Source organism: Schistocerca americana, chromosome 3 (genome assembly GCF_021461395.2).
Source record: "Schistocerca americana isolate TAMUIC-IGC-003095 chromosome 3, iqSchAmer2.1, whole genome shotgun sequence".
NCBI lineage: Eukaryota > Metazoa > Arthropoda > Insecta > Orthoptera > Acrididae > Schistocerca > Schistocerca americana.
Window position 1 is genome coordinate 826,193,256 of NC_060121.1, and position 23,422 is coordinate 826,216,677.

At 41.2% G+C, this 23,422-nt stretch overlaps 1 protein-coding gene across 1 annotated transcript in view; it reads left to right on the top strand.

Moving 5' to 3' along the window:
• Positions 1–23,422, top strand: part of LOC124605507 (rac GTPase-activating protein 1) — a 151,292-nt gene that overhangs the window by 66,072 nt on the left and 61,798 nt on the right. The window contains exons 6-7 of the mRNA XM_047137240.1: positions 9,784–9,961; positions 17,582–17,708. Of these exons, the coding sequence (XP_046993196.1) occupies positions 9,784–9,961; positions 17,582–17,708 (305 nt within the window). The remainder of the gene's footprint in view (positions 1–9,783; positions 9,962–17,581; positions 17,709–23,422) is intronic.

Below are 23,422 nucleotides of genomic sequence, written 5' to 3' on the forward strand. Positions count from 1 at the left end.
AATCAGATACTGTTTCTTCTACATGTTTGATACCTGAATGCACAACTTTAAATGCATTACGGATTTTCTCTCTACCTGTACTAACTTCAGTTTTCAGATTTTTGACATTTGCATCTACGTTTTTAACTTTTCTCCCGACATAATTGACCTTACCAGTGATATTAACCATGTTACGACTCAAACTGGAAATCTTTGCTTCTACTTTTTGAAAGTGATCGTCATTTTTATTTTCATATTCTTTGAACTGTTTTTCAAATCTATCACTGATGAGCTTAAGATTCTGGTCTAACTGAGCAGCATTGTTTTGCTCCTTTGTTTCCTAACGAATCTCATTAGCATCACGTCTGTCTTTAATATTTCCTAACCACGGCCCATTTTGTCTGTTAGTGTCATCAATTGCCTTAAATTTTCCCTCCGTATAATTTATTATTGTTGATAACATGTCTTTAACTTCATCCTGTCTCTCCATACGAGTTTCAACTTTGTCTACAGGATCCAGACTATTACTGTTGCATTCACTTTCGTATGATAAATTTACATCGGTACTAGCGTTGGCGACACCGTCGTCAATACTTTCCTCTTTTACAATAGTCATCTTTTTACACAGGAATAAACAAAATACAATAAATTTATCTTTTCTAAAGGATACTAAATTATCTTACTCCCAGTTTACTGTTTACTGATTTTCTTATCTTATTACATCTTTTTTGTTGATTGGCGCGTGATGGAATTCACAACACTGAAACAATACAGTTATGAATATTGCCCTTTTTTTTTTACAACACTTTACAATTTTTCTTCTTTCTTGACTTATTGCGCGATTATTTTTGCTCCAGTAACTGCATTCCGTTGTCTTGAAGCTATCAGTATACGACTTCCTTGAACATTTTCATCCAGGATGTACGAATTCTGTAGTTTTCTTCGCAATCTCGGTGGTAATTTATTTCGGTAATATTTTCAATAATCCCGGACGACGCCACCATATTGTACTGGTTGTTACCTATTTCTTTCCTTGATAACTGCACAGTTGTGGAATCTTACGTGGTATATTGTGGTAGGACCACACTCTCACCACGTGTTTTTTGAATGAGAATAGTATGAGTAGTTCCAGCACAATTTCAGCAAGACTTATTTTTTAGTAGCTGCTGAAAGATTACACACTGCAGATCTCGTTTGTCTATGGGGTTCTCAAAGTTTTGTCTGCAAAATTAATCATTCCAACAAGCATGGCCTGGGTTTTCTTCTTGTTTGAAATAAACACTACCGAATCTGAAATACTTTCAGCTAAACATTATATTTATTTGTACTTTTTGTTAGTAACTACACCATTTTCACTATGAACATTGATACTTTAAATCCATTATACTGCACTTGTCACATAAACACGTCCATCTCCATCCAATACAGACAAAGAAGTGGCGGGCAAGCCAACATGTGCCCGGAAGTTGCAGACATTCCTGCATTCTAGATTCTTTGGTCTACTGACCTTAATAAACTCCAAAGATACATATGAATAAATACATATAAATATAAAGTATTTAACATCTCAAACAAATCCATTATTTATCATAGAAGAAAATATTCATAATTAAATAAATTAAACACATTTTCTGGCAACATAATGAAATTACCTTAACTTATTACTGTGGGCATCGTACTTTTCACATGAGATAAACTTTATCTCCGACAGTTAATTACATTACACTCTTCATTGCAGGTTTGATCCAAGCTCCGTAGCCCTGTGGGCCGCCAGTCCGGGGTCTTAACCTCCAAGGTGCTCTGTGCATGTCAGCGTCCTCTTCCTATCCTGTTACCTTTCTCTGGCAGAAACCCTAAGTTGAACAGACCCCCTCTGTTTCATCCCGCACCTTGCTGAGCCCTGTACTAAGCCCTTCACTGAATGGGAATCCTTGCATGAGACACTTCCCCAGGCCCGGATTCCATCCACAAGTAGATTATCCGACACTTGGACATTCCCCAGAGGCAGCGTCTCATCAGTTTTCTCAAGTGCATTTGGCTCATTGGTGCTTTTCTGTCACAATGGCGAGACAGTATAGTTATCCCCAGCCTTAAGCCCAGGGTGAACACAACTTCTCTCAACATCTACTGCCCAATTATCCAGACGAATGTACTTTGCAAACTGCTTGAGAGGATGGTTGGCTTCAGTTTATGTTGGGCACTCGAACCTCGGGGCTTTTTTCCACCCTTATCAGTGTTGGTTCCGGGCAGGACGATCTCCTACTGACCATTTACTGATATTGGAAACAGCCATCCGACAGCCTTTTACTAACCACCAGCACCTTGTTGCAGTCTTCTTTGACCTACACAAGGCATACGACTTGACTTAGTGCCATCACATTATAGTTACCCCCACTGCTGGGGCTTCCGTGGTCATCTTCCAGTTTTTATCCGCAAGTTTTTATGTAACCGGCTCTTTTGGATTAGAGTTGGCACTTCACTCAATGCCCCTCGATTTCAGGGGAACTGTATCCCACAGTGTTCTGTGCTAAGTGTCATACTCTTCCTTGTAGCCGTCAATGGGCTTTGAAACTCTGTTGGGCCTCTGGTTACCTCGCCATTGTACGTCAATGATTTTTGCATCTGGTGCAGCTCCTACTCGGTAGCATCTGCTGAGCACCAACTCCAAGGTGCCATCTGACGGGCCTCTTTGTGGGCCACCTCCCATGGCTTCCAGTGTGTTACAGATTTTTGTTGTCAACCCACTCTACACCCCGAACCAGAATTTTATTTAGGCAACCACTCATCGATGTTGTAGCAGTCCCGTTTCTTGGTCCTTATTTTTGATAAAAATATGACATGGTTGCCCTGTATTTGCTGCCTAAACACTACAAGCATGCAGAAGCTTAATGCTCTCCGCATCCTGGCCCACAATCTTGGGGTGCAGACCGTACCACTCTTCTCCATCTTTATCGAGATCTGGTCTTGTCCAGACTAGATTATGGTTGTCAGGTTTATGGCTCTGCAGCTCCTTCCACTTCGCAGCTACTTGACCGTGTTCACCATTGTAGGGTGCATCTGGTTTTTGGTGCCTTTCGTACTAGTTCCATTGAAAGTTTCCTCACAGAAGTGGGGATTCCCCCTCTACAAATACGATGGACGCAACTCATGGTTTCTTGCGCAATTGCCATTTGCCAGTGTCCTGACCATTTTGTGTCCCCTAGCCTCTTTGCAAATGAGGGATGTCTCCCTCCTGACACCTGCCCACGGGTGGGACGGCCGGTTGGCATGTGTCTCACTTCCCTCTCTTGGGATCTCCATCTCCACTCGCTAGAATGCACCCCATATATTTCCTCACATATCCTACCTCGATGGTGCCTAGACCACGGATTGGGACCGACCTATTCCAGGGTCCTAAGATCTGTGTCACCCCTGTGGTATTCTGGCGTCTTGTATGTGCCATCCTTGCAGAGTTCCAGGGTGCCACCATCTTCTCCACTGATAGTTCTAAGACAGTTGATAAAGTGAGATATGCTTTCATGTCTCTTACTGGCTTAGAACATCATTTATTGCTGGGATCATGTAGTGTGTTCACAGCAGAGCTTCTAGCCATTCAAAAAACCCTCAATTATGTTTCTTAGCCCCCCCCCCCCCCTCTCCCATAGTGTTTTAATTTGTTCAGGCTCAATGAGCAGCCTGCAGGCTATCCACCGATGTTACTTTTGTCACACTTTGATCTCTGCTATCCATAATCTGATCTCTGCTATCCACAATCTTCTCTCTGCCCTTGGTTGTGCCACCTGCTCAATTGTTATTTTCTGGGTCCTCCCAAAGTCGTGGGCATCTCAGGGAAACAACTGGCAGACAGTTTGGCTAGAGAAGCACATACTTACCTCCCATTCCCTTTCATGATTCCAGCTGCTGAAATGCCAATCTATGTCAAACCTGTCTTTGTCCAAAAGTGGAATGACATCTGGTGCACTACTGCTCATAGTAATAAACTCCGCACACTCAAGAAGTCTACTGCAGTTTGGCAATATTCCTTCCGCTCTTCTCAGGAGTCCACTGTTTTATGCTGTCTACGCATTGGTCATACGAGGCTCACCCATCGTTTCCTCCTCCGTAATGAACTGCCCCCATAATGTGGTCGCGGAGTCAGACGGGTGGTATCCCACGTGTTCATGGAATGTCCCCTTTGTGCTAAGTATAGTGTTCCTGTTTCCTTAATTATAATATTAACAGACTATTTACAGATCGTTGAACTGGTCCTCAGTTTCCTCCGTGAAAGTGGTTTTTATTTCCAGACATAAGGTTTTACTTTACTCTTCGAGCAGAGGCAGGATGGTTGTGGTTGGGACCTCTCTGCTTGTCTTCTCGGTTTGGCACCCCATGACCACTCCCCCACAGAAAGATGCCCCTTTTTTCCAGTTTCTAGATTTGTTCTCACCTTCTGTGTCTTTTACTGTGTGTGTTTTAACTTCATTATATTATAATTTTACTCTGCTGACTGGATCCATCCACTTTTGGCAGACCCTCTTTCTTCTGTGCCTAACTTCGGAACTGCAGGACTGATGAGCTGGCCGTTTGGTCCCATAAACCCTCTCAGTTAATCAGTCAAAATAATGAGTAAATGCAGGTTTAGTGCTGAAAGTGAAACCATTGGATAATACAGATATTTCATGAGGGGAGAGGGACTTGGATGAGAGTTTGAGAACACTGTACTGTTGTGGCTAGTTCTTGTGATCATAAGTTGCCATTGCCCAGCAAGGCATTGGCAAAGGCTGGGGAATGATGAGCAAGTTGGCCAAGTTCGTTCTGTAGGAGAGGGTAAAGTGTGATCTGTTCCAGTTTCAAGTTGGCATGATGGATGAGACCATCAGAGGACACTCAAGGGGCAGATAATTGTAGGATTTTGTAGGAGAGGAGTGCGGTAAAAAGAAAATAGGCAGATAAGGCATATAGGACACAGATCAACTCGGTAAGTGCAAGAGAGTGCTGTATTTGAAACTGTAAAAGGGCCTGGTGTAGAGCAGCATTACATCCAGAAACAGGGCCTTATTTTGGGGGTAACTCCCAGGGACAAGCAGATTTCAAGAAACACTGTGAAACATCAGTTGTGATAGTTCAAAAGCAGGTGATGGGATTCATTGTGGTGAAAGAGGTGGGTTTGGACTATTATAGATGGTGGGAGTAGCAAAAAAGCAGAGGGGGAAGTAAGGGAAACAATCAGGGAAAAGGATGGGAAAAACGTAGGCAAATTCGTACGAAAATTTTAAGGACAAGTGAGTGGGCCAGAACTTCTCCCAAGAAAAATTAACTATATGATAAGAAAGAATTAAAACAATAAATTGAACTGGGAAAGTTCATGAAACCTACTTGAAAACTGTTTAAGTTAAAAAAACCTGGTCACACCCTGTGCACCTTCTGCACCCATTTCCCTACCCTGTGGCTTGTCTACTTGACTGCCCGTTAGTTGGCAAAACACATGCTATCAAAGGGAGAGCCACCTGTGAAATTACATATGTACCGTAAACAGTGTTCAGCTTTCTACGTTGGTATGACTATCACTAAGTTATTACTTAGGATGAATGGGTATAGGCAGAGGGTGTACATTGGTGTCACTCAGTGTCCTGTTGCAGATCCTGCTGTACAACATGTCATGACCTCGGTACCTGTTTTGCAACACATGCCATCTGTATTCTTCCACCAGGCACCAGTTTTTCAGGGCTTCACAAGTGGGAACTGGCTCTAAAAGTCCTTGGTTGGTGCCACCCACCTAGTCTTAATTCACGTTCATTATTTTCTTTAATTTCCTCGGTGTCAGCATTTCTTCTCAGTAACTACTCCTTTCTTCATTCCCGTTTAGTTTTATTTTTCTGACCTGTCTATTTTTCCCATCATGCACCTATACAACATACAATGCCCTTAGCTTTCCACTCTTATGAACTGTACCAGCTTGTCAGTAGTTTCTTTCACGCTTATTACTCCATCTTCCACCTTCAAGCTTTCAGATTTTCAAATCTTGTCCAATGCAATCTCCAGCAGTTAATCTTTCCTTCTCATCACATTTAATAGGTCTCCGCCGCACAGAATGGCCATGCGGTTTGAGGCGCTATGTCATGGATTGCGCGGCCCCTCCTGCCAGAGGTTAGAGTCCTCCCTCAAGCGTGCGTGCGTGTGTGTGTGTGTGTGTGTGTGTGTGTGTGTGTGTGTGTGTGTGTGTGTGGCGGGGGGGGGGGGGGGGTGTATTAGCATAAGTTAGTTTCGGTAGTGTGTAAGTCTAGGGGCCGATGACCTCAGCAGTTTGATCCCTTGGGAATTCACACACATTTGAACATTTTTTGATAAGTCTCCCCTGACCTGGTGTTCTGGTCAATATCAGAATTCTCCCAATTTCCTGGACCTCAGTTGTCCTTTCCATTCATCCCCTATCGTTCCCCTTCAACCATTCTGACAGAATAAGGACTTGCTGGCTGTGAAAGCTTGTACATTCCTTTAACCTTTGTATGGTCTCATATCGCTGCTTTGTGAGCATATCTCCCCCAATCTATCCAATTATAGGACATTGTAGTGTGTGATACTTAGAGGGTATGGAAAAAGATGCACAGCAGTTCAATTTTGCTTGGTAATTTTTTCCTGAGGCTGCAGCTGTTAGCAAGGGTGGTAATTTGCACTCTATTCTTGGTGAGAACGAACTTTCAAATACCTACATAACTTTTGTTTTACTTTCCAGCTTCAACCCAAAGTAGTTAAAAAGAGTATTAATTTGACTCTTCATGGCATTCATAAGCTGTTTGTCAGATGTAGACATTAACCAGGACCATCTACTTTGGTGAAAAATGTTTTTACCTGTAAACTTGTCCAGCCATGCCCCACAGCATGGTATGCAATCTCTACAAAAGCCAAGTGTCTGGGTCAAAGTTCCGTTATAGCGCATAGTCAATCAGAAAGTTTCACGACGGCCTACACTCTTCTACAAAGTGAAATACCCATTCTGGTATATTTGTTTCTTAATTGCTTGTTGTAATCTTCCATTGTCTCCTACTTCAGACAACTTCATGCATTATTTTTAGCGTTTTCATGTTTTTTATTGTTGCTGTTTGTTACTTCCCCTTTTTTATACGGAAATGTTTTTCTTAGTTATGAACTGCTTTCCTCTACAGGCACATAATCCCAGTCTGCATCTTCTTATTCACTTGATCAGCTGCATTCACTTATACACCTGAAGAACTTTCACGTAACGTTAAAACAAAAAGCCAGGCATACCTCCTCAAAGGTTCTAAATTCAGCGCACACATCATTAACATTTATTATGTTTACTAGTGTTATCAGTCACAATGATGATCAGCTGTTAATTTTTCATATATTCCACTCAACATATAAGAAATAATACTGATTAGCGCTGAATGTTACATAGTGTTTTAGCATTATATTGTGATTTGCAGTTTTCTAACCCTTCAGATAGAGGATTGTATTTGCATTCTTCTTGAATTTCTATACCTCTTTACCCAAACTTCCATCAGCATTTTCTTGCTCACTCACTCAGTCATTCAAGATTGGGATTCAAGCACTTTCGGTGTGGCATAGGTATGTTAGTTCGAACGAGAGGCTGGGTTATCTAGCAGTGATCGCAGCATATCGTACTGCCCTATATACAGGGCTATTACAAATGATTGAAGCAATTTCATAAATTCACAGTAGCTCCATTCATTGACATATGGTCACGACACACGACAGATACATAGAAAAACTCATAAAGTTTTGTTCGGCTGAAGCCGCACTTCAGGTTTCTGCCGCCAGAGCGCTCGAGAGCGCAGTGAGACAAAATGGCGACAGGAGCCGAGAAAGCGTATGTTGTGCTTGAAATGCACTCACATCAGTCAGTCATAACAGTGCAACGACACTTCGGGACGAAGTTCAACAAAGATCCACCAGCTGCTAACTCCATTCGGCGATGGTATGCGCAGTTTAAAGCTTCTGGATGCCTCTGTAAGGGGAAATCAACGGGTCGGCCTGCAGTGAGCGAAGAAACGGTTGAACGCGTGCGGGCAAGTTTCACGCGTAGCCCACGGAAGTCGACGAATAAAACAAGCAGGGAGCTAAACGTACCACAGCCAACGGTTTGGAAAATTTTACGGAAAAGGCTAAAGCAGAAGCCTTATCGTTTACAATTGCTACAAGCCCTGACACCCGATGACAAAGTCAAACGCTTTGAATTTTCGGCGCGGTTGCAACAGCTCATGGAAGAGGATGCGTTCAGTGCGAAACTTGTTTTCAGTGATGAAGCAACATTTTTTCTTAATGGTGAAGTGAACAGACACAATGTGCGAATCTGGGCGGTAGAGAATCCTCACGCATTCGTGCAGCAAATTCGCAGTTCACCAAAAGTTAACGTGTTTTGTGCAATCTCACGGTTTAAAGTTTACGGCCCCTTTTTCTTCTGCGAAAAAAACATTACAGGACACGAGTATCTGGACATGCTGGAAAATTTGCTCATGGCACAACTGGAGACCGACAGCGCCGACTTCATCTTTCAACAGGATGGTGCTCCACCGCACTTTCATCGTGATGTTCGGCATTTCTTAAACAGGAGATTGGAAAACCGATCGATCGGTCTTGGTGGAGATCACGATCAGCAATTCATGTCATGGCCTCCACGCTCTCCCGACTTAACCCCATGTGATTTCTTTCTGTGGGGTTATGTGAAAGATTCAGTGTTTAAACCTCCACTACCAAGAAACGTGCCAGAACTGCGAGCTCGCATCAACGATGCTTTCGAACTCATTGATGGGGACATGCTGCGCCGAGTGTGGGAGGAACTTGATTATCGGCTTGATGTCTGCCGAATCACTATAGGGGCACATATCGAACATTTGTGAATGCCTAAAAAAATTTTTTTGAGTTTTTGTATGTGTGTGCAAAGCATTGTGAAAATATCTCAAATAATAAAGTTATTGTAGAGCTGTGAAATCGCTTCAATCATTTGTAATAACCCTGTACTTTTATGCATATGCTCATAACAACACCTGGTGGTGAAACAGCCTGTTGCTGTTTATCCTATGTTTGCAAATTAAATTGGTGTTTTAAATACTTCACACTCTCCAAAATTTTAAGCTTTCTCTGTTTTACTTTTTACTGAAACGTGTTTGAAACTTGTATATCATCTTCAGTGGGTCTTTTTATTTCTATTGATTGTTATACAAAAATTGTGATTGGTTTTGTATTTTATTTTTAATAACTACTATATGTTCATTTTATTTTGTTGTGGTTGATCATCTGACGCTATATCACTTTTACAATGCATTACAAACCAAAATTTTACATATTTGTGCATTATGCATTTATTTTCCTGAGCAATTTATGTAATGGGCCTTCCTTTGGGATAGGGGCTGCAGATAAAGTATCAAAATAGTGATTTTCGTATACTCTCACAGGAAGAAATAGAAAATTGTGTGTGGGCAGACAGTGATGGTGATTTTTGACACCTTTAAGAAGCTTTCACAATGAAAATAGTAATTCAGTTTCATGAATAATCTCTCATATGTGATACATGAATCTCTAATAGATTCAGCGGTGGGACCACTCCCATTGCCACACTTTCAGGTAATTTCATGCAGTCGGCTTACAGTTTACCATTTTTAAATCTGTTTGGTTGAGATTGCATTGCATCATGACAACACTCTCTTGATGCATTTATTTCTGAGTAACAACTGCATTAAAAATATTGTTAGCCTTTTTTTTTTCTTTTAATTTGAGTAATGATTAGTATTACTTGTGTGTGCTACCCATTACGGAAATACTAAATTTCTTGTTCTCTCTTTCCAGTGTCTTCTGATACAGATGATTCATTGACACCAAAAACCAGTCGCAAGCAATCCATACAACCGAGTCCTCATGTTGGTGGATTTAATTTTGGTGCTGATAAAATTATTAATAACAGGCCTCATGCATTTTGCTCAAAGACAATTATTCGCCCAGAGATGTGCGAACCTTGCAGTAAAAAGTAAGTTTCTTTATTGAGGGACTTCACTGATTAATAGATTGGTAATGCTTAATGCTCGGTAACATAAATCTAAATAAGTAGATGACCAGGGATGAGAACTTGGTGCTGTTTACAGCATAAGATCTCTTTTAAATATTCACCAACTTTAATGACCAATTTGTGCTCTTCAGAATTTTTATGTTATGGTCTGCACTTTTAAATTGTGGACGTTCTATTTTCCTTGTATTTCAATGTCATCAATTTTTGAGGCTGAATATGAAAGACTTTACTCTTAATTCTGTTCCTGTAGACTGAAATTAATATATTTCCTTCTTAAATAGTTCAAAATTTTCCTTATAAGTAACTTAACTTCACTGTTTATTCTCTTGTTTTTCATACAAAAGCTTCAAAAACCACCTTTACCGTACTAACATGAAGTTAATGTTATGAAGGTCAGCCAGTAACTGAATGACTTTAACACACATATAATACAGTATATACTTCCACATTCCATTTGTTGAATTACTACAGTGAAGCAAATTGAGGCTCCAGATAATGGGACTCTAGTTGTGGTTTGTGCCAGTTGACGTTCGGGTAACAGGCAGTGCAAAACTTTGCGTCTGTTGAGAAGACACCATATTTTCAGGATCTTATTAACTTTACCTCTATTAAACAGAGAAAGTAACAAGGTTGTGGTAATGTTGGGTGTTCCATTTATCTGATGTCAGCGTGACCGGGGTATTGCAGGCCGGCCAAGGAAGCTGCACCTGCCCCAGTTTTTTAGCCTGAAGGCCACGCAGACATATTGTCTTGTCGGCCACAACAATGGCAAGAACAGAAGTTTCCAGGTGTCGGAGTTCAGAGTTACGATGCAGTTCACAAATTAGTGAATAAATTTCATGAAACAGGAAGTGTGTAAGACAAGAAGCATAAACAATAATGTACTGTGCTCACTGAAGCTTATCTCAATGACATTGCCTGGAGAATTCCCCTAAAAAGTCTCTTTGACGTCTTTCACAGCAAACACAAATATCGTGCACCTCTGTTCAAAGAGGTGCTAAGCTGCTTGCGCGCGTTCGAGAGTGCAGGTGCAGTTGTCTGCTAGTTATGGCTCACATCGGCACCGGCGACACCTGTCACATGGGTTCTGGGGCAATCTTCAGTTTGTACTGGCGGCTGGCGGAGGTGGTGCAGACTGCTGGCCTCGCACACACAGTGCAAACGGAGTTCCAAATTTGCAGCATCGTTCCCATAGTGGATTTGGGTCCTTCTGTTTGGAGCCGAGTAGAGGGTCTCAACCAAAGGCTTCAACTTTGTGACAGTCTTGGCTGCAGATTTCTAAACCTAAGTTTTCGTGTGGGGATTAGTAGGGCTCCCCTTAATAGGTCAGTCGTGCTCAAAACAAATGAAGCAGAGTACTTGAGGAGTGCACACGAGGATTTTTTTAGACTAGGCTGTAAGACATAGGTGTTCTGATGAACAATCACCAGTTGATCCACAGCTATGGAAGTCAAACAGCGTTCACAATAGAGACGCTTCGACTGTCAGATTTTTACATCTACATCTACATCTATACTCCGCGAGCCACCTTACGGTGTGTGGCGGAGGGTACTTATTGTACCACTATCTGATCCCCCCTTCCCTGTTCCATTCACGAATTGTGCGTGGGAAGAACGACTGCTTGTAAGTCTCCGTATTTGCTCTAATTTCTCGGATCTTTTCGTTGTGATCATTACGCGAGATATATGTGGGCGGTAGTAATATGTTGCCCATCTCTTCCCGGAATGTGCTCTCTCGTAATTTCGATAATAAACCTCTCCGTATTGCGTAACGCCTTTCTTGAAGTGTCCGCCACTGGAGCTTGTTCAGCATCTCCGTAACGCTCTCGCGCTGACTAAATGTCCCCATGACGAATCGCGCTGCTTTTCGCTGGATCATGTCTATCTCTTCTATTAATCCAACCTGGTAAGGGTCCCATACTGATGAGCAATACTCAAGAATCGGACGAACAAGCGTTTTGTAAGCTACTTCTTTCGTCGATGAGTCACATTTTCTTAGAATTCTTCCTATGAATCTCAACCTGGCGCCTGCTTTTCCCACTATTTGTTTTATGTGATCATTCCACTTCAGATCGCTCCGGATAGTAACTCCTAAGTATTTAACGGTCGTTACCGCTTCCAATGATTTACCACCTATGCCATAATCGTACTGGAATGGATTTCTGCCCCTATGTATGCGCATTATATTACATTTATCTACGTTTAGGGAAAGCTGCCAGCTGTCGCACCATGCATTAATCCTCTGCAGGTCCTCCTGGAGTACGTACGAGTCTTCTGATGTTGCTACTTTCTTGTAGACAACCGTGTCATCTGCAAATAGCCTCACAGAGCTACCGATGTTGTCAACTAAGTCATTTATGTATATTGTAAACAATAAAGGTCCTATCACGCTTCCCTGCGGTACTCCCGAAATTACCTCTACATCTGCAGATTTTGAACCGTTAAGAATGACATGTTGTGTTCTTTCTTCTAGGAAATCCTGAATCCAATCACAAACCTGGTCCGATATTCCGTAAGCTCGTATTTTTTTCACTAAACGTAAGTGCGGAACCGTATCAAATGCCTTCCTGAAGTCCAGGAATACGGCATCAATCTGCTCGCCAGTGTCTACGGCACTGTGAATTTCTTGGGCAAATAGGGCGAGCTGAGTTTCACATGATCTCTGTTTGCGGAATCCATGTTGGTTATGATGAAGGAGATTTGTATTATCTAAGAACGTCATAATACGAGAACACAAAACATGTTCCATTATTCTACAACAGATTGACGTAAGCGAAATAGGCCTATAATTATTCGCATCTGATTTATGACCCTTCTTGAAAATGGGAACGACCTGCGCTTTCTTCCAGTCGCTAGGTACTTTACGTTCTTCCAGCGATCTACGATAAATTGCTGATAGAAAGGGGGCAAGTTCTTTAGCATAATCACTGTAGAATCTTAAGGGTATCTCGTCTGGTCCGGATGCTTTTCCGCTACTAAGTGATAGCAGTTGTTTTTCAATTCCGATATCGTTTATTTCAATATTTTCCATTTTGGCGTCTGTGCGACGGCTGAAGTCAGGGACCGTGTTACGATTTTCCGCAGTGAAACAGTTTCGGAACACTGAATTCAGTATTTCTGCCTTTCTTCGGTCGTCCTCTGTTTCGGTGCCATCGTGGTCAACGAGTGACTGAATAGGGGATTTAGATCCGCTTACCGATTTTACATATGACCAAAACTTTTTAGGGTTCTTGTTTAGATTGTTTGCCAATGTTTTATGTTCGAATTCGTTGAATTGGAAGAACTCATAATAAAGTTCCTGAATTTGCTGCCCCGCCGGAAAAGTTTTGTGCTCAAATTATTCTTGTGCTGTGAGGTGGCTGAAACCTGAAGTGGAAAGCTCTGAGAGAATTAGTGAGTTGTGGAACATACATCGCAAAGACAGATTAGAGACCATAGGAAGGGGAGTGTTCATTGCAGTTCACAAAAATATTCTCTCTATTGAAGTCTGAGTTGAGTGTGACCATGAAGTCTTCTGGTGACATACAACAGTTGTCGGTGAAACTAAGTTAATTGTTGGATGTTTTTACTGGCCACCTTACTCCACTGTTACAGTTCTAGAGTCATTCAAAGAAAGTCTACGTTCAATAGTGTATAAATACCCAGATCATGCAATACTAGCTGGAGGCGACTTCAACTTGCCAAGTATGACGGGGATGTCTATGGATGCATTGTCAGAGCACAGACAGTCATGCAAAATACTTTTGAACACATTTTCTGAAAATTGTATTGAGCAGCTAACACGGCAGCCCGCACGCAATGGAAATAACTTGGACCTTTTAGCTAGAAATAGGCGGGACATTATAGACTGTGTCAGTATAGAAACAGGGATTAGTGATAGAGATTCATTATAGCAGCTATGATTCTGAAAGTTAATAAATCAGTTAAGAATGCTAGGAGAGTGTTTCTGGTAGATAGAGCAAGTAAACAGTTACTAAAATCTCACTTAGATAGTGAAGTGGCATGACTTAGTTCCATTAAGATGGATGTAGAGGAATTATGGGCAAAGTTTAAGCAGATTGTAAATCATGATCTGGAGAGTTGCGTGCCTAGTAAGTGGATAAAGAATGGAAAAGACCCAACGTGATTCAATAATGATATTTTTATTGAATGAGACATTGATATTTTTTTCTTTGCCATGTCGATACTTTCTGTAAGTATAACAAGGGCCAATGATATTTGTTTAAATATTGTTTTATCGGATTCTCTATATTTTTAAAAACATCAACAGTCCTACAACTAACCTGTGATACCATATGACATTCACTGTTAGTTCCATGTACTCCATCTCTTGCCTAGTACGTAGTTTCCATCAATTTTTTCCTTCCTTTCAGCACCTATGTTTTCTGCCTTCCATCGATAAATTGGAAATGGGCTGAAACATTTAGGTCTGGTTCTTCTAGCATGTGCTACTATACTGTGGCACAGGGTTTTTTAATTTGTCCAGGACAGTAGACGTGCTGCTATAAACAAAAATTAATTACATAACTATTTTTAAGCTGATAATTAAAACTGAGACATCTTTGTTAATTTATGTGTCAGACTAATGTTCTGATGTTTCTGCTGTTTTCTGTTCCTGAATAATAAGTGAAAGAAGTAAATAGATATAAAAAGAAACTACAGTGGAACTTCGATTTTACGTTCGCCAATTTTATGTATTTCACGGTCCTACACGATAAATTCATAGTCCCTGTGAAAAACTCGTAAAATCAATCCTAACTATTTTTTTTTATTATTTTATTTATTTTTTTTAATATATATTTCTTCCTAGTAAAATTTACTTGATTCTACATTCTTACTTAGTCTCACTTTACTTTGTCCCGTTTTCTTCCTAGTGACGTCTGATGTGACTAAATGAGTTAGAAGTGGCCCAAAAGACAGGAGTTTGCACCTTGGATGAACGCAGTTAATGGAAATTTCAGGCTGTTGCAGAGAGAGGAAATGCTGACATAACTCACTATCAGCATTGCCGACACAACTTGTAATGTTTGGCTTACTGCACAGTGATGATGGGTCAAGTACATTTCACACTACGTTTTTCAGGAACTGACTTAATCATAATGTGGTGGCAATGTGGAAGCAATTAGAATGAGGCTATTGAGTTATTGGTCGCTATAGCATTAGGTTGATGTTTATGGGTGCGATAGTGACAGGAAAATCTCAGTTGTAGCAAGAGCTCTTTAGAAGAATATGTTCGTGGTTGTGCAACATGTGAAAAATTTGTGACAAGGAAGAAGTGTTCATTGTTTCACTTGCAGCAATTTAAGCTATTCTATTAGATTCCTTCGTAACCACACACTTAGAAATCACCACATATTCGGAAATAAACAACCAAGTATGTGTGACAAGGAACAATATTAATTTTATTGCTGCTCGTTTAACTTGCAGGAATGTAAGCTGTCCTCGTAGTTTTCTGTGTAACCACGCTTGGGATCACCACACATTTGGAAATAAACAGGCAAATGTATATTTCATCATTCATTCTCAAACCATAAATAAACGTTTAACATCATCAAATATTGCAGAACATATTGTATTAAGACTATAATGAACACGTTAACAACAATATGTTGAAAAAAATATTGGCATGCAGTGAGTTGTGAACTTAAATCCTCTGTCAGCTAACGATGATAAGTGTAAGGTATCTTTGATAGACTTTAAATGCACCGTTGCTTTCAGATGGTGTACTGTGCACATACATGTCACACACTAGGAAGGAAATGAACAATTGAAATGCACACAATTCACAAGTGCTTGCATAAGCTGATAGTCGAAAGCCCACTAGTGATGTCATAACTGCAAAAAGCAGTGTGCAGCTGTGTCCACACTGCCACTGGAAACATGTTTCAGTTGGAAACATTTCCTGCAATGTACTGCATCAGTTTCCGACTTCGTTTCTTGCTCTGTTTCTGTCCATATTTGCAGTAAACATCTTTTAGTGTATCTGCATCGTCTGCAACACTGTGTGTTGTGTTGTTTTCATATTGTCTGCCATGGTATATATAGAAATGAGGAAACTGTAATATGTGCTGCTGCATTATTAATGCTCGAAGGTTTACGCAAACAAAACAGAAAGACATTATCGTCATTCATTCTGTTTTTATTTATTTATCGTAACCCGTTGGCCATAAGCATCTCTGTGTTTCGTAGATTTACAGAATAAGGTCGCATTTATCACAATAATTTTGTAGTTGGTTTTAAAACTATGATAGTATTTTGATGGAGAGTTTGTATAGTAGTTGTTAATGGTTGAGAAAATAGGATTAGTTGTTGTAAGGAATGAGTTCGTTGTTTTGCATATAATCGTCTTTTTTGGTGAGCAAAAACATACTACAGAACTGGTGGGATACTAGCTATGTGTGGGAACTGTATATACAGCTCTAGTTTGTGTAATTTCAGTTGGATATCATCTAACGATTTTGAATTTCTGACATATATCATCATCCTTAAAAAAAATCGGGAATGCAGTTACAACCAGACATGCTGTTGTCTTAGTTATATGCCAACAGGAGATTCATTCCAGAGCCTTGAGCATTTATTTCACATTTTGAAGCAAGCTTTGCCAAATGTAATAGCAGTTTCTGCAGAGTATCTTGTTTTATTGCTGTTCTTGTACTGCTTGCTTCATATATTCCACAAGCAGCTGTCAGCCTGGTACAGGTATAAGAACACTACAGTCTGCTGCCTTGTCCACTGCATTTCACCCCTCCACCCCCATGGAAATACTTAATACAGCATGAGAAAATGAAACGCCTAACAATTCTATAACACAGAAGAGACAATCCACCATATAAACACATACTTGCCTCATGCAGCAGTGACATGCAGTAGCTGGCCTGAAACATGGTTTCCTTTGATCTGTACCGACGCAGCTACAGATAAACATTTCTGTGTTTCAAAAGATGTTCCCAATGGTGTCAACATCAAGTAGCTGGAAACATGTTTCAAGCTTAGTGTGTACGCAGCTTGAAGTCTATTCGACCCAATTAAACTGCCATTCGCCACTGAAAGAAAACACAAGCCACCAAACGTTTGATTCCGATGCCTTTCACTGCCTTCACAGTTTTCGGTTTAATTCACCATGTTCATCAATTTTTGACTTTCCTTGGGTGAACGCAAAGGAAATAGGTCTCAAAAACGCGTGATTTGATGTATAATTTGTGGTCGTAGCATGTTGGAGACCAGCTCGATTGCCTAGCACCCAGATACCAATTTCAATTTTTTGGCGAGTTTCTACCTGCTGTTACACAGCTGTGATTTTTTTGAGAACTGATGAAATTCATTATCAGTGTATTGTATGTTTAATTTCCTTCACTTAGGCAGATTTTATACATTGTATTGGGGAGGATTATTATTTTCTATCATAGATGCCGATTACATATGTTTATGCTTGTATTTTGTGGGGTTTTAATGTTTTCCTCAATTCTGCATTCCCCTCACTTCTATGGTTTTTAAGTCTGGACCTCAAGAAAATGTAAAATAAGTGTTTCACTGTAAGTCAGTTTGCATATCGTCAGTTAAAAGTAATTTATGTTCATTTCAGAATCAAATTTGGTAAAATAGCACTCAAGTGTCGTGACTGCAGAGGAGTTTGCCATCTGACTTGTAAAGATAATCTTCCATTGCCGTGTGTACCAGTTACGAACACACCTACAGGGAAAGGTTTTATTGTGAGTATTGAAAACTTTGATAAAGTTTATTTATTTTACTTCTTGATCTTCGATCTCAACTGGTGAATTCAATCAATTCTGTCCTCTTTTCTTAGCAAATCGTCATAATTTGTGTAACATTATCCTACAACTATCATAAAAATATGTCGTGGCTTATAGAGGTTTTACACTATTGATTTCCAAGACAGATTAAGTCTGGCAATCGACTATTCTGCTTTTCAGATTGAGTCTTTTTGTACTGTAAATGGGTACGGTTATCAACTAATGGTAACGCAAATCTGCTAATGTGCACCGTTTGAAGTGCAGATACTGCCAATTTTGCTGACACTGTTACTTCAGCTAGCATATTTTTAAAGACTTCACATCACTATCACCAGACACTAAAGGCAATGCCATAATGATGTAGTTGTCCTTTTCTCTCTCGTTATATATACCATTTGCAGTGGCGGACTAAGCACTAAGCTTCTCAGAGGCCTGGGGGAGTGAAACTAGATTAGGCCCCTGTCAGGTTACAAATTAATTAATTTGTAGAATACGTTTTGTAAAAAAAAAAAGAGATAATAATGTAATTTAATGGCTGACAAAAATGTATGTATAACGTGTGTATTCTATGCTCTAGGATTTGTGATATATATGTATTTCAAGATATATGTGAAAAATTGAGAACTGGAATCACCATTTAGTGCAAAGAAATAAAGAATATTTTATGCTCTCTGTGACTGACACGATAAACTTCACAATTTTGAAATGGGTGTGAACTGTTAAAAAATTCATTGTGCTGTAGTTAACTGCAAAGGTTATGTAAATAAATATTTTTCTGAACTAGTCAGCCATTGTATCCAACATCAGTAATTGAAGGAGTATATTTAAATAATTCGGTAATGCTGTTTGATTATTTTGTTTCTGCTGCTGATGGGTACAACGCGTCATTTGTCACTCACAATAAAGAAAAGAAATATCCAACTTAAGCTGCTTTCACTGTTAGTCACATTTCAGTGAATTTCTTTATTTATTTTTACCCAGTCCTAACTGTATGATAGGTGCAAATAAATGTAAAAGAACATATGTGACACTGTTACCAAGAAGAAAGAAAATGATGCCGGCATTGATTCTAAGTGCCTTACCTAAATTTGCTTTCTAATGTGTTTGAGCCTAAATTTGATGAAGTTCCATTTTGTGAAACCACTTATCAAAATAATACACAGAGTACTGGAAGCTTATGATATGCCAGTCTAAAAATCATCACTATCCCTGGTGCAAAACAAAGGCTGTCTTGAGCGTAGGTGAAATGAAATTCTTACTGCTGTGTACAAACAAAAGTAAAGCTACTATCTTCATAGACAGTGCAGCCACTATCGTGTTCCTACTAAGAACGGATCAATGCAGATCTTATTGCAGTTGTTGTGAAGCAAACATGATGTACTGTCTCCCAAAGATTCCAATGGCAGTATGTATTTATGGACTGCCAAAATGCCACAAACAATAATTACTTCTCTACCCCATTCTTACTCTCTTGTGATATTGAAAATCAGCTTCAGCTCTGGTGTGTGATTTTATTTGCTGTCTCGTTTTCTTCTTCCCCCCCCCCCCCCCCCCCTGCCGCCCTTTCCCTCTTCTTTAGCTACTGATACTCCCTTTCCAAGAGAATTGTGCCTTACTAAGACAATGCAGAAAAATATACAGAATTCAAGGCAGACTTCCTTCCATCATTTGACAATAGAGACACTGTTGCTTTTTTGTGATATGTTCACTGCTTTTATTTATTTTGAAGTGCGTATAGCGAGATCTTGGTTAGCACTCTTTCTCCCTCGCCATATTGAGCTTGGAATAGCATGGCCAGTTGCTTATACACATAATGAAGAGTTATTTAAACAGACCTTGAAGAGAGTCGGTGTGGTCATTAGCTGAATTGACACAAATCAAAATTACGTGACCAACGCTGACATTTCCTCACAGTCCACCTAGCCTTACTTAGTTACCAAATGTGCTCTGAACCCCTCATGTACAAAAGCAGACAACATGGAAAATGCACAAGTGGTGTAACTCCACCTACGATAGTTTTGAGTAAGAGGAGCATTAATTAAGAAGTGTATAAACAATTATTAACGTTAATAATTTATTTGTATTGGTGAATATGTGATAATATGCACTAAAGTCTGTAAATATATTAACAAAACAGAATATCATACAGGAAATGTGCAGGAAATGACTTGTTTAACAAAAAAGAAAGGGAACCCTTTTATCAGTCATCTACTGTAACTTCAAATACATTGTGTGAATACAGGTTTGTTGCTCATCCGAAATGTGATCCCGGGAATCTGAACGTTGAGTAGTCACCTTCATAGGCAAGTTCTTGAAGAATTCGCGATATACAGTAGGAATAAATTTTATAAGATCAAGCATATCCTTCTTCTTGTTGGTTATCACAGTCCGCCTGGTCTTGTGGACTCGGCTTTGTGTCACTGATGCAAGGCTTTGAAGAGGTCTGCCTAACACATGCTTACAAAAATCCACCCTCACAACATCCCCACGACCCCATTAAGTTTTATTTACATTCCCTCCGCAAACATGCCTTCGCCCTAGCCAGATTACGCTCCCATATTTTATTTACTCAGGCTTGTCTGACATTTGGCATTACCTCCAAAGGCCTCACACTTAAAGTTCCCATCTCTGGCTGTAACCTTTCTTTCCATCAGTCCCTATACGAGTTCCAAACTGAACAATCCATAGCCCTCACCCACCTAATCCTTAACCTACACATCAACTCAGCCAATGAACACACCCGTCAACTCCTATCCTTAATAAAAGTCCTCAATCTTTCCTCTCCCACATCAACACCGGCTGTTCAAAGCATCCTCCTACAGACCAACCGCAAATAGAACAGCATGCCACCCTCCACCTCAAAAAACTATCCAATGTCCTGGTTTCCCACCTTCAGAAAGGCAACTGCTCACCCTCCACAACCTTTCAATCAAACCTCAACCTCTCATTGCACACAGACCCAGTCTCTCCCATCTACTCAATCTTCCACTTCCAGCTCCTCTCCCCCCAAAACCTCAAAATTCTAATCAACACAATCTGGAACCACAACACCCTAATTCTGTAACTAACCTTTCCTCCAAACCTCTCTCCCAATCTGAAACTTCTGTCCTATCCAAAGGCCTCACCTTCAGCCCTACTCCCAGATTCAACCAAACAACCCTCGTCCAAGATTTACTGCCCTACACTCGTACTCTCTGCTGGAAATACCACTTTCCCACGAAGAAAAATAATCCTAATCCTACTCCTAATGATCCAACTCCCCAAGACTCTATCCAAATTGAACCCTGCCTGGAACAGTTCCGTCCTCCGTCACAGCGGGACCTCTTCCTCAAAATCACCCTCTCCAAACCTTCCAGGAATTTCTCACTTCCAGCCTTGCCTCTCAATCCTTCAAAAACCTTAATCCTACTCCCAACATCACCACTGCTGAAGTCCAGGCAATCCGTGATCTGAAGGCTGGCCGATCCATTGTCATTCTTCCGGCGGACAAGGGTTCCACAACCGTGGTACTTGATCATCAGGAGTATGTGGCTGAGGGACTGCGTCAGCTTTCAGACAACACTACATACAAAACAAAATCTTTCACCTGACTCTATTAACCTCCTGACCCCACCAACACCCAGCACCCCTACCTTCTACCTACTTCCTAAAATTCACAAACCCAATCATCCCGGCCGCCCCATTGTAGCTGGTTACCAAGCCCCCACAGAACGTATCTCTGCCTACGTAGATCAACACCTTCAACCCATTACATGCAGTCTCCCATCCTTCATCAAAGACACCAACTACTTTCTCGAACGCCTGGAATCCTTACCCAATCTGTTACCCTCGGAAACCATCCTTGTAACCATTGATGCCACTTCCTTATACACAAATATTCCGCATGTCCAGGGCCTCGCTGCGATGGAGCACTTCCTTTCACGCCGATCACCTGCCACCCTACCTAAAACCTCTTTCCTCATTACCTTAGCCACCCTCATCCTGACTCACTACTTCTCCACTTTCGAAGGCCAGACATATCAACAATTAAAGGGAACAACCATGGGTACCAGGATGGCCCCCTCGTACGCCAACCTATTTATGGATCGCTTAGAGGAAGCCTTCTTGGTTACCCAGGCCTGCCAACCCAAAGTTTGGTACAGATTTATTGATGACATCTTCATGATCTGGACTCTCAGTGAAGAAGAACTCTAGAATTTCCTCTCCAACCTCAACTCCTTTGGTTCCATCAGATTCATCTGGTCCTACTCCAAATCCCATGCCACTTTCCTTGACGTTGACCTCCATCTGTCCAAAGGCCAGCTTCACACATCCGTCCACATAAAACCCACCAACAAGCAACAGTGCCTCCATTATGACAGCTGCCACCCATTCCATATCAAACAGTCCCTTCCCTACAGCCTAGGTCTTCGTGGCAAACAAATCTGCTCTAGTCCTGAATCCCTGAACCATTACACCAACAACCTGAAAACCGCTTTCGCATCCCGCAACTACCCTCCCGACCTGGTACAGAAGCAAATAACCAGAGCCACGTCCTCATCCCCTCAAACCCAGAACCTCCCACAGAAGAACCCCAAAAGTGCCCCACTTGTGACAGGGTACTTTCCGGGACTGGATCAGACTCTGAATGTGGCTCTCCAGCAGGGATACGACTTCCTCAAATCCTGCCCTGAAATGAGATCCATCCTTCATGAAATCCTCCCCACTCCACCAAGAGTGTCTTTCCGCCGTCCACCTAACCTTCGTAACCTCTTGGTTCATCCCTATGAAATCCCCAAACCACCTTCCCTACCCTCCGGCTCCTACCCTTGTAACTGCCCCCGGTATAAAACCTGTCACATGCACCCTCCCACCACCACCTACTCCAGTCCTGTAACCCGGAAGGTGTACACGATCAAAGGCAGAGCCACGTGTGAAAGCACCCACGTGATCTACCAACTGACCTGCCTACACTGTGAAGCTTTCTATGCGGGAATGACCAGCAACACTCTCCATGCGCATGAATGGACACAGGCAGGCAGTGTTTGTTGGTAATGAGGATCACCCTGTGGCTAAACATGCCTTGGTGCACGGCCAGCACATCTTGGCACAGTGTTACACCGTCCGGGTTATCTGGGTACTTCACACTAACACCAGCCTATCAGAACTCCGGAGATGGGTACTTGCCCTTCAATATATCCTCTCTTCCTGTTACCCACTAGGCCTCAGCCTCCACTAATTTCAAGTTGCCGCCCCTCATACCTCACCTGTCATTCAACATCTTTGCCTCTGTACTTCCGCCTTGACTGACATCTCTAAGTCTTTTCGCTCCCGGGATTGGAATGACTCCTTACCCTCTCCCTTAAAACCCACATCCTTTCGTCTTTCCCTCTCCTTCCCTTTTTTCTGATGAAGCAACCGTGGGTTGCGAAAACTTGAATTTTGTGTTTGTGTGTGTGTCTATCAACATACCAACACTTTCGTTTGGTAAGTTACATCAGTGTTACAAAAAGGTACGGCCAAACTTTCAGGAAACATTCCTCCTCACACACAAATAAAGAAAAGATGTTATGTGGACATGTGTCTGGAAATGCTTAATTTCCATGTTAGAGCTCATTTTAGTTTCGTCAGTATGTACTGTACTCCCTCAATTCACCGCCAGTTGGCCCAATTGAAGGAAGGTAATGTTGACG